Source organism: Scardinius erythrophthalmus, assembly GCF_964197995.2.
Source record: "Scardinius erythrophthalmus genome assembly, chromosome: 14".
NCBI lineage: Eukaryota > Metazoa > Chordata > Actinopteri > Cypriniformes > Leuciscidae > Scardinius > Scardinius erythrophthalmus.
The window spans coordinates 11,223,844-11,236,054 of NC_138234.1; the positions used below are offsets into that span (position 1 = coordinate 11,223,844).

At 40.0% G+C, this 12,211-nt stretch overlaps 1 protein-coding gene across 1 annotated transcript; it reads left to right on the top strand.

The window, feature by feature from the left end:
- Positions 1-1,543: 1,543 nt before the first annotated feature.
- LOC308702270 (SLAM family member 5-like) lies at positions 1,544-9,457 on the top strand. Its single transcript, XM_081384978.1, has 6 exons — positions 1,544-1,620; positions 4,125-4,445; positions 4,578-4,865; positions 4,936-5,043; positions 5,158-5,219; positions 8,245-9,457. Exons 1-6 carry the CDS (start codon positions 1,563-1,565, stop codon positions 8,287-8,289), a joined length of 882 nt encoding a protein of 293 aa, XP_081241104.1. The 5' UTR covers positions 1,544-1,562; the 3' UTR covers positions 8,290-9,457.
- Positions 9,458-12,211: the final 2,754 nt, after the last annotated feature.

Below are 12,211 nucleotides of genomic sequence, written 5' to 3' on the forward strand. Positions count from 1 at the left end.
GAGGGGAGCGCATGGGACACCAGTTGTTGCTTTTGAGCCCTTTGAAGGAGTCGTGGGACTATAAATGAAAAGAAAACGTGAAAATTGACGTCAACTTGACGGTACATGCAAGTCGATGAGATGAATCAATGTAACTCCACAACAACTACATAAATGTATCCACTAACCATTCAGAAATGTCCAGGTGCGTCTAAAAGTTAAACCTCTTCCTGAGTCTCTCTGTAAGGCTGCACTCACTACTGGTTATCTCTGAGATATTGGATAAGTGAGATTATTTGCGTGTTTTGTCATTGCTGGAGTATCCGAAGCTTGTGTAAAGGATCGACACTCTTCTGAATGGAGGTGAGGAGCAGCAGCTCATTTACATTTAAAGTGACACACGCGAAAATGGCGCGTTTTGCTCACACCCAAAAAAGGGAAAATTTAATCAGCTACAATACCTGATCTGTGGGGTATTTTGAGCTGATATTTCAAAGACACATTCTGGGAACACAGTAGATTTATATTACATCTTGTGAAAAGGGGCAAAAAAATGTCACCTTTAAAGAAAATGCAGTGAAAGACTAAATTACACTTACTAATGACAGAAACACTGAAGCTCTTTATAATTCTGATGATCTGTAGTTTATAGAGTCTGTGTTTCTGGTGTTTGTGATGATCAGAGATCCAGTCTGATGATCCAGCTTCAGTCTGTAAATGTAACATATGCAAACAAACAGTAGAAGATCATCATTGATTCATACTTTCACTCTCAGACAAACATGTCTCATGATCTTGAACAACTTAATGCACATTCAACTCACATCCTGATTTCTAAGCATCACAGTGCAGTCGCTAGAATGTGAATGTTTTATTCTTTACCAAATTGAAATAAAATTATATTTTTTTGAAACAAAAGAATAAATAACTTTTACAGACTAAACTTGTGAATGGCAGTGTTAAATATCATTGCGTTTCAATTGTTTTCCTGTCTCTGTGTGAAACAGTTTCTCATCAAGTTTCTGTAGATTAAAGTTTAAAGCTGTTCGTATAAGCAGGACAGGAAGAAACTCTTCACCTACAAACTACCACACACACACACACACACACACACTGAATGCCCAGTCTCACATATAAGATGTCCGTCCAACCAAATGATCAAACCACAAAAAAAAAAGAAGACAGAAATAACCCGCAGCAGGTTTCAGGTTGACTCAGAAGCTGAACGTCAGTAAAACTATGAGATCAGATACGCTTTTAACTTTGTACTTTATTTTTATTCATACACTAAATTTAAGAACTGAAAAAATATATACACAACCATTTTAAAATCAGTTATGTTCTTAGCCATTTAACACAGTTACAACTACTTTTCAAAAAGAATGTTAAATGATAAAAATAAAGAATATCTCACCCATTAAGAACAGTTTAAGTCTTGATAAGGCCAGATGAACTATAACATTATGTCGTGCAAATGCAGCGAGTGAAACTAGGAGGGTCAAACCGTGTCGTGGGAGGATTCACACATATAGACTGAGTGTTTCCAGTGGATAGTTTCATCAGACACTGAACTACTGAATAAAATGTTTCACACGTTTTTCACATGCGTTTTGTTCTGTCTGTGCTGGTGCCGTTTGATTGGTAAGTTATAAAAACATTTTTATGTTTTGATGGTGATACAGTGGCTGCTACACACTCAGAAAAAAAGGTACAAAAGCTGTCACTGAGGTGACACACTTTCAAAAGTAATATAATAATTTAAGTACTAAACCCTTAAGATACTAATAGGCATCCTTTAGGGATTAATAAGTGAAAGGGTCTCGCTCCAGTCACAGCTTTTGTAGCTTTTTTCCTGACAGTGTCTGTTCAAATGAGATTATTTTCATCTACTGTTATGTGTGAAATTAATCATGAATATTGTGAAATCTACTAACTTTGTATTCAGTCTCTGTTCAGAATTTTAAACTGAAATTTTCTGCCATAAAGTTGGACATTTTAACATGGGGGGTTTGTGGGTTGGCTCTCTTTTGGAGCCTGTCCCTAGTGGCCAGACAATGAATTGCTGTTTTAGTCACTTCTGTGTTGGATTCAGGAGAGAGACAGGAAGGTCGCCAAGATCACTTGGTGCAAACACACAGGCTGCATCCGAAATTTGAAAAATTACAGACAGGATAGGGAGGTAGGAAGGTAACAAGGCACAAATCCAATGATCGATCCACATCCATCAGGAGACCTTCATCTGATTGATTTTTGAAGGCAGCATAGATGTATCCTTCACTGGCTTTGATATCCCACAATCCTGTGCATTCCATTCTGTGACAGTTAAATAAAGATTGCGTTTGAAATTTGAGGTCGGAGGTCAGTTTGTGTGTAAAGTGTATATTTTGACCAACATTTCCCTCTTTTGATGACATTTCTAGTGAGAAGTTAGTATTGTAGTGATCAAATATTCAATTTGTTGTCACCAAAGCTCTCTCTATTTTGTCATCGATCATTAAATCGTTACGCTGCCTCAGAAGTCTGTCTGAAATCAGTTGGTGAGGTATCTTTATATGTAAACGCTGTCTGCTAAGTCATAGTCTGACAGGGCAGGGACTGTCTAGGTTTTCAGATGCAGCCACAGTTTGTAGCCTATATATTTACAACACTAACTAACTCTATGAACATGGAAAACAGTGATAAATCGACCTCTCAACCTTATAACTAAGGAGGAAATCCAACGCAACGTTGAGGGGACCAAACGAAACATGATCAGTTAGCGACACTGGATATCAACCACACAGCAAATACTAAGACTTTTTCATATACTGTCTACTTTCTTTGTATAACAGTTCTATCTAATAACGTATTAGTCATGGCTGTTAAACAGATTGTAAACTAAAGACGGAGAATAAGAGTGCTGTGTTATCAGGCTCTGGTGTTCTCAGCACTGTCAAAATAAAAGTCACAACAACAAGCGCAGGGAACCACCCTTTTGGATTGGGTGCCAATTGCCCTATAGCTTTGGGAACATTTAGTTCTCGGGGAACTAGTTTCTAGAACTACCTGGTGTGAGAGCGCCTAATACGTACTAATATGCACCCCCTAAATAAGGTACCATTTGAAAGCTTTTGTACCTTACAAAAAGCAAGTTAAATGACAAAAATAAGGAATATATTGACTATTAAGAACAGTTAAAGTTGAGATGAACTATAATAGTACATCATGAAAATGTGGGGTTGTGAAACTAGGAGGCTCAAACTGTGTCGTGGGAGGATTCACACCACATCAACACTTCTGCTGTGTTTAGCAGGTATTTTTATAAGATCAGACTGAACAACATCTAATCTGTAGGTTATAAAAACATTTTACTACTGTTCAAATGAAATTATTTTCATCCGCTGTTATGTACCAGACGAATCACAAATATTGGGAAATGTCTCTGCATCTCTACAGTGAATGTACATATATTTCTGTAAATCTCTGTTTTCTTAATCTTCAAATACATTTTTAATGGATTCACATCCACATCATGTATCCACAAATAAACTTGCACATTCAATCTGCAATAATTATCAGGTAACTTTATACATTGATCCTGAATTGCGTTCCTTCACATTAAAGAACAGGGTCAAAGTTAATCTTAAAAGTAAACTCCTTTATGAAGGCGTATATGATATGTTGTTTTTGGAAACCTGTCCGCTTTGAGTTCATATCTGTAATTAATGCATTTATGTTTTTTACTATATTAAATAGCCTGTAATATTTAGAATGACAATCCAATGTATTACGGCTTGTTGGATCATTTGCTTGTTTAATATTTATGGTACATCTGTACAAGTATGAATACAAGTATGTACAAGTATGAATAATAATGATAATAATAATAATAATAAGGCTGGCATAAGAATAGTAGCATTAAGCCATTATCTCTAGACTGGCTCCGCTCTCCTATGTACTTCCACTAAATTAATTTTATGAGTATGAGAGTCTGATAAAATCAGGCTAATTATCTCTCCTTTTTTTCCATAAATGATGCTGCTGTATTAGTACATTAATTGATACTGTCAATATTTTTATTTTTTAACATATTTATATTAATTTATAAGCAATTCATAAGCACTACTGCAATGACATTAATCTGTGTAAATCTGTTTGTTCTCCAGGTGTGTTTGGTGATTCAGTGTCAGTGATGGAGGGAGATTCTGTTACTCTAAACACTGATGATACTGAAATGCGTGAAGATGATGATATAATGTGGACATTTGGAGCTGAAAACTATCTTTTAGCTAAAATTAAAAAAAAGAAGCAAATGTTCTACACATATGATGGTCCTGATGGGAGATTCAGAGACAGACTGAAGCTGGACAATCAAACTGGATCTCTGACCATCACAAACACCAGAACTGAACATACTGGAGTTTATAAACTAGAGATAATTAGAGTGGAAAAATCATCAAAAGCAATCATCAACGTTTCTGTCTATGGTGAGCAGAGATAATTTGTCCAAACGTTCACATGTTAATTTTATAGTGAGAAATAAAAGACACATTCAGTGACCGTTAACAAACTAAACACCAACTCAACACAAAATCCTCAATAACTATCATGTTTTCCAGCTCGTCTGCCTGTTCCTGTCATCATCAGTAACTCTTCACAATGTTCTTCATCATCAAATTGTTCATTGGTGTGTTCATCAGTGTTGAATGTGTGTGATGCGACTCTCTCCTGGTACGCAGGAATCAGTGTATTGTCCAGCATCAGTGTGTGTGATCTCAGCATCAGTCTCTCTCTACCTCTGGAGGTGGAATATCAGGATAAAAACACCTACAGCTGTGTGCTGAACAATCCCATCAGCAACCAGACCACACATCTGGACATCAACACACTCTGTCACACATGTGCAGGTACCACAGCACTGATGATATATGTGTGTATATACAGATTCACTCACACTAATGACTCTCTCTCCTTCAGTTCCTCCAGTCTCAGTGTCTCTGATAGTGTTGATCTCTGCTGCTGCTGGATCTCTGTTGATTGTAGCTGCAGTCATTGGGATCTTCTGTATCTGCAGGAAAAAATTAGGTAACGAGATCAAACAATTAATGCATATGTTGAAATATTGATTTTTTATAATTCCAATTTCAATAGATTGAATGTTGTTTTTAACTTGTATGCATTATGTTATTGTTTATGCAGTTCAGACCCAGAAGAAAGACATGAATGATTCTGCATGGTATAAACCAAAAAGACGAAAAAAGGTAAGACTATTCATAACTTTGTTGCAAGAACGTGTTGTCTGTTTGAATTTTTGTAATCAATATGCATCAGACGGTCAGTAAACAGATGTATTGTATTTTTCCACAATAACAATAACATATGATTAGATTCAATGATTAGTTCATCCAACAAAACAGTCTTAAAGGTGCCATTGCATTGATTATTCTAAACCTGTATATATATATATATATATATATATATATATATATATATATATATACAGGTTTAGAATAATCAATGCAATGGCACCTTTAAGACTGTTTTGTTTTGTATATATATATATATATATATACAGTGCAATGCATAAGTGAATACACCCATGCTAAAGTTGACTAAAAAGAGGAATAAAAAATTCCTTTGGAATTAAAATAGCCCCACATCATCACATAGCCTTCACCATACCTAGAGATTGGCATGGTTTTATTTCAGTTAGCCTAAAAGCTAGTTTGATTTGTATTGAGAGATGATCTTATGGAAAGTACCCCATGCCAATCTCTAGGTATGGTGAAGGCTATGTGATGATGTGGGGCTATTTTAATTCCAAAGGCCAAGGGAACTTTATCAGGATGCATAGTATCCTAAATTTTTTTTTTTTTTAAAGGTGCATTGCGCAACTTTTCATGTTAAAAATACCCGTTTTCTAACCCATACATGCTTAAACAATTGCCTGATGGGCTGAATGAGCCCTTCTCTGATCACTGCGATTGCCTCTATAATCCTGTACAGTAAAATAAATAAGAGGGATTCGGGTCGGAATCTGAGACTGGGCGTGACGTCATGCGCGTTCACGGCACGCTCATATGTCTGGCAGGTTTGTGTATGCGCCGACGCCGCCATTCTCCGTAGAAAATGGATTCTAAGAGACCGGCTTGTAGTTCATTTCAAACACCAACGCAAACTCCACGTAAGATAAAAAAAAGAGAACTTTTGTCTAGTGCAACCAAAAGGTCCAAATTGGAGTCAGACAGGCGTCGGGGTAAGACGAGAGTAAACATAGGGAAGGCTTTCAACAAATGGAGAGATCTCCGGTCTGCTCTAGGGCTCAAACGGGATCTCAGTTGGCTTTTTTCTTGATAAAAAGGTAAGATATATCCCATTCTCTAATGTCTGATCCGGCCAATAATGACAATAAATGACGATCCATAAAATGTGTAATGCTTTAGCGTAAGCTAGATAAATGTTAAATCGGAATAGGTTTTACTAACTTACCATTGTCAGTGATCAGGTTCAGAATGATTGTGATATAAAATGCTGATATATAAGTTAGATACTTAGACACAAATTTTGAGCAAATTACTGCTTAATTACGATGTATTGCTATTGGAATATGCTACTTAGCTGATCAATAAAACAGGCTAAACCCCCGCAAATCTTCGGCGGATTAGCCTGTTTGGCTTTTATGGTAACGTCATAGTGCCACTTCATTGTTTATTACCTTGAGACATTTGGGTGTACTTTGTTGACCGACTGTGTATGGTATGGTATCATGATTACTATTTTGAGCTTTTACAAAGTAATAACTTATATTGTTCATGAACGTGTTTCCATAATAATAGTCATAAGTGGATACAGTAAACACATAACACAGTTCAACATGGAGATAGATGGGAATAAAAAACGAAGTTTTCTACTACCCCCATTTTTTCCCTCACACATAAGTGTGTTATTTACTCAATTGCCTTTCCTTTCACATATTTTAAATTACTTGCAGATTTAAAACTTTATTACCTCTGAAGACATTATGATTGTAAACAAAAGATTTGTGCGGCTGATGCTCCTTGGGTTATGACCAGCTCGTGCTCGTGCAAGCGTGCGTGTGCGTGTGGTCCGTGAGCGTGCACACCTCTGGTTGCAGTTTCGCTTGCCGCCAGAGGGGGCGTAGTTCTGCGAAAACTCAGACTCTTGCGCAATGCACCTTTAAATACTTAAAAATAAAAATCTGCCTGCCTCTATGGGAATTTAACATAGGGGTGTACTCACTTATGCACCATGTATTTTAAGGAAGAACATTTATTTATTTACGATACATTATTCATTCACAAAGAAAATTGGTGTCCTTAAAGGTTGGATTTTTCCAAATTTTTTAAATTAAGGCATTAAGTTCAATTTCCAAAATATGATTTTTTATTCCTCTTTTTAGTCAACTTTAGCATGGGTGTATTCACTTATGCATTGCACTGTATATATATATATATATATATATTATAATTATTATTATTTATTATTATAAAAAAGAACTCTCATGCTATAATGGTATTCTATAATGGGGTCCATCAACTGTCTGGTTACCAACATATTTTAAAATATCTTCTTTTGTATTCAACAGAAGACAGTAGCTCATACAGGTTTAGAACAATTTGAAGGTGTTCAGTTAATGACAGAATTGTCATTTGTGGGGTGAACTAACTCTTTAAAGCTAGTGTGCTCCAAAACAATGACAAGATTCACATTTAGATGATATAAGTACAAAACTTAGCATCTCTCACTTCTGCCAATATTAATCGATGATTTTTGAAGACATCACTGCACTTCAGCTTCACATCAGATTTACTGTCCTATCAAATGCTCTCTAGAATCTGAAGTCCCGCCCCCAACATTAGTAACTGGGCTGAAATCAGTCACTTATTCACACAAGTATTATTTTCTACATGGTGAATGGCACACGGTGCAATTGGGTCAAATTAAGTCTGGTTTCACTTTTTTATTTATTTAGCACAAAATCGCAAAGTATCCTTTCACCACACATAAGTGTTGCAGATTTATTAGTAAATAAGATTCTCATAGACGCAAAGCTCTGAATAAGCCCACTAGTTACAAGTGTGTGATTATCAGTGACAAAGCGATCGGACATCATTCATTTGGATAGGTTGATGACTTCTGCCGATACGGGACAGTGACTGATCAACAAGAGATCAAACTTATGCAAATGATGGGCGATACTCAGGTTAGGTCACGCAATCAATTACAATGACTATATTGATTGACTGCATTTTTTTTTTCTTGCAGAAATCAAAGGAGGTCGTGTATGGAAATATCATATACCTACAGTGATCAAATACAGCATCTCTGCCAGGATGTTTTTACACATGCAATATCATTAGCACTATTGTTAGGTCTGCAATTTTGTTGCTGTGTATTAGTTTAATTTAATGTTGCACAAATAACACAGCATCCAGAAGCTTAACTAAATGTTTTATATTTAGCTTGACATTAACACATGGAAACTTTATAAAAGTTTGATATCACCCTTCACTATTCTCGATCACTTGGTCTTCACCTGTTTTATAATTCTCTCTAATAATAGTGCTACTTTTACCCGAGACAATGCGCTATAAATACAGCTGCTGGTCTCACAGAGGATGAGCTGAAGAACAAATATGAAATAATGATGGGCACTTTCGAAAATTTTTTTAATAATTTGTTTCGAAACAATCAGAAAGCCAAAGTCACATGATTTCAGTAGAAGAGGATCCGTTATGTCATAACTGTTCGAAAATGTCGATGGTTTGCCGCTAGGGGGCGATGATATCTGTGAACCCATGAACCAGTGGTTGTCAATATGATTTTTACCATCTTGGATCAATTTTATAAATTTCTAGACATTTAATGACACATTTGTAAAATAAAAATGAAGAGTAGTTAAAAGTCACTTATTGGTCTGATTAACCAAAAGTCCTACAATTTAATAAAATAAAACATATTAAATACACTTTTTAATTTAATGCTATTACATAAAAAATAAAACATACTAAAGACAATTTTTATTTAATGCTATTATATAATTTGTTAATTGCCTTTAATAGATTACACATTCAATAAAAACGTTTACAATGGGTTTGTAAAAGGTGTTTTTAAAGTTTTTGCTGCATTTCCACAGTTCTGACCAGCAGGGGTCGCCAGCGTGTGGAGATTCGAGTGATTCAAAATAGTGAATCATTTTTTCGAAGCAATTGGTTCAATTGATTCAAAGTTTCGAAAAGCTTCGTTTCTCCGGGAGAAAATTAACCACTCTGGCCCAGCCCACAAATACACTCCTTCCAAAACAGTCTTAACGAATGCAAAGTCTGCAACAAATTTGTACAACAACTCACTAAAAGAGTAAAGAAAAGCAATATGAAATGAAAAGAATGTGTGTAATGAAAATAAAATGTAAATGTAAAGACAACTAAACGAACAGAAAATATGCAAATAAGCCTTTAAATAAATGCTCTTCATACCCTTTTGTGTTTTCATTAAGAATATAGTGAATGTTCACAGCATGTCAATGTCAACAAAGGCCTATCATTGGCTTTATGCACAGCTGCACTACTTCCTGAACTTCAGCCAGCTCCTTTGTTTCCTGTCTGCCATTACTGGATCAAACTGATTAATCCAGGTGTGCCTGACCTCAGTAGTCACAACAACATTAATCAAACACACTGGATTAATTAGTTTGTCCAATAATGGCAATAAAGCCAATTGTAGTTTATAAGTGGTTGACAAGTGGTGATTTTAGCTTTCTTGTACACCTGTCTTAAAATGTAAGAGATACTGGAGCTTGGTTGGGGTGGTGGGACTGCTCGCGGTGGGCGCTGGAAAATTTCCCTTATTTTCAAATCCAAAACTTGACAGGTCTACTAATAAACGAAATAAATAATACACGTAACTGTAATGATTCCTGTCTTGTGTTTCCCTCATCTTGTGTGGACTTTAGTTATTTCCTGTTCTGTGTCATGTTTTGTAGTCCTTTGTAGTTTTTCTAGTTTATTAGTATCCCCAGGTGTTTTCTCTTAGTCACGCCCCCCTTGTTATCTTGTTTAGCTGGTTAGTCACTGTATTTATACCCTGTGTCTTGGTTCAGTGTTTGTGGGTTCTTGTCATTTGTGATGTTGTTTTAGTTTGGTTGTTCTGTTCCTGTGTCTTGTTCCCTTATCTAAGTCTGTCTTGTTTCAAGTTTATTTATTAAATCTGTTGCTTTTGGATCCTGCTTCCTCCGTTGATTCAACCCTGCATCGTCACAGAAGAACCCACCAAACAACAAGGATCCAGCAACAATGATTCCCAGGAATCCTGTAGCACGGATTATGTGTCTCCGTCAAGGAGACCGGAAAATTGAGGAGTACGTACAGGAGTTTATCAATCTGGCAAATGTTACCCCTATTGACCCTATGTGCCTCATGATCTTTTTTAGAGGAGGGCTATCAGAGCCACTTGGGTCAACCATGCCACTGCATTCTCCCCACGGCACTTTAGAATTTTATATTAACTTGGCCCTGCAGCTGAGTGATTCGGGATATGCTGTGGGGATCACGGAAGAGAAACGTGGTACTCCCACATTAGCTCTCATTCCAGAGACTGTTCACGTCGCTTCCGCTGATCCAGAGACTGTTCACGTCGCTTCTGCTGATCCAGAGACTGTTCACGTCGCTTCTGCTGATCCAGAGACTGTTCACGTCGCTTCTGCTGATCCAGAGACTGTTCACGTCGCTTCTGCTGATCCAGAGACTGTTCATGTCGCTTTTGCTGATCCAGAGACTGTTCACGTCACTTCCGCCGATCCAGAGCTTCACGCCAGTCCAGCCGAGCCTGCACTTCACGTCAGCTCAGAGTCTTCTTCCCCGCTGGTCCTGCCCAGCTCAGAGTCTCCTTCGCCGCTGGTCCTGCCCAGCTCAGAGTCTCCTTCGCCGCTGGTCCTGCCCAGCTCAGAGTCTCCTTCGCCGCTGGTCCTGCCCAGCTCAGAGTCTCCTTCGCCGCTGGTCCTGCCCAGCTCAGAGCCCTCTTCGCCGCTGGTCCTGCCCAGCTCAGAGCCCTCTTCGCCGCTGGTCCTGCCCAGCTCAGAGCCCTCTTCGCCGCTGGTCCTGCCCAGCTCAGAGCCCTCTTCGCCGCTGGTCCTGCCCAGCTCAGAGCCCTCTTCGCCGCTGGTCCTGCCCAGCTCAGAGCCCTCTTCGCCGCTTGTCCTGCCCAGCTCAGAGCCCTCTTCGCCGCTGGTCCTGCCCAGCTCAGAGCCCTCTTCGCCGCTGGTCCTGCCCAGCTCAGAGCCCTCTTCGCCGCTGGTCCTGCCCAGCTCAGAGCCCTCTTCGCCCGAACTGCTGTCTCCGCCCTGGCCGCCTGAAGGGTCGTCTCCGCCGTGGCCGCCTGAAGGGTCGTCTCCGCCGTGGCCGCCTGAAGGGTCGTCTCCGCCGTGGCCGCCTGAAGGGTCGTCTCCGCCGTGGCCGCCAGAAGGGTCGTCTCCGCCGTGGCCGCCAGAAGGGTCGTCTCCGCCGTGGCCGCCAGAAGGGTCGTCTCCGCCGTGGCCGCCAGAAGGGTCGTCTCCGCCGTGGCCGCCAGAAGGGTCGTCTCCGCCGTGGCCGCCAGAAGGGTCGTCTCCGCCGTGGCCGCCAGAAGGGTCGTCTCCGCCGTGGCCGCCAGAAGGGTCGTCTCCGCCGTGGCCGCCAGAGGGGTCGTCTCCGCCGTGGCCGCCAGAGGGGTCGTGGCCGCCAGAGGGGTCGTCTCCGCCGTGGCCGCCAGAGGGGTCGTCTCCGCCGTGGCCGCCAGAAGGGTCGTCTCCGCCGTGGCCGCCAGAAGGGTCGTCTCCGCCGTGGCCGCCAGAAGGGTCGTCTCCGCCCGGGTCGCCTGCACAGCCTGCTCCACCCTGGTCTCTCGTCCTGTCGCAGTCTCCAGGCCCCCTTCCGTTCCATGGGCCTGGCCCTCCATCCCGCCCCCAGTTCCGCCTCCGATCCACCACCCTCCTGGACTATTGTTTTTTGAGGAGTGTCTGGAATCCACTCCTTAAGTGGGGGGCTATGTAATGATTCCTGTCTTGTGTTTCCCTCATCTTGTGTGGACTTTAGTTATTTCCTGTTCTGTGTCATGTTTTGTAGTCCTTTGTAGTTTTTCTAGTTTATTAGTATCCCCAGGTGTTTTCTCTTAGTCACGCCCCCCTTGTTATCTTGTTTAGCTGGTTAGTCACTGTATTTATACCCTGTGTCTTGGTTCAGTGTTTGTGGGTTCTTGT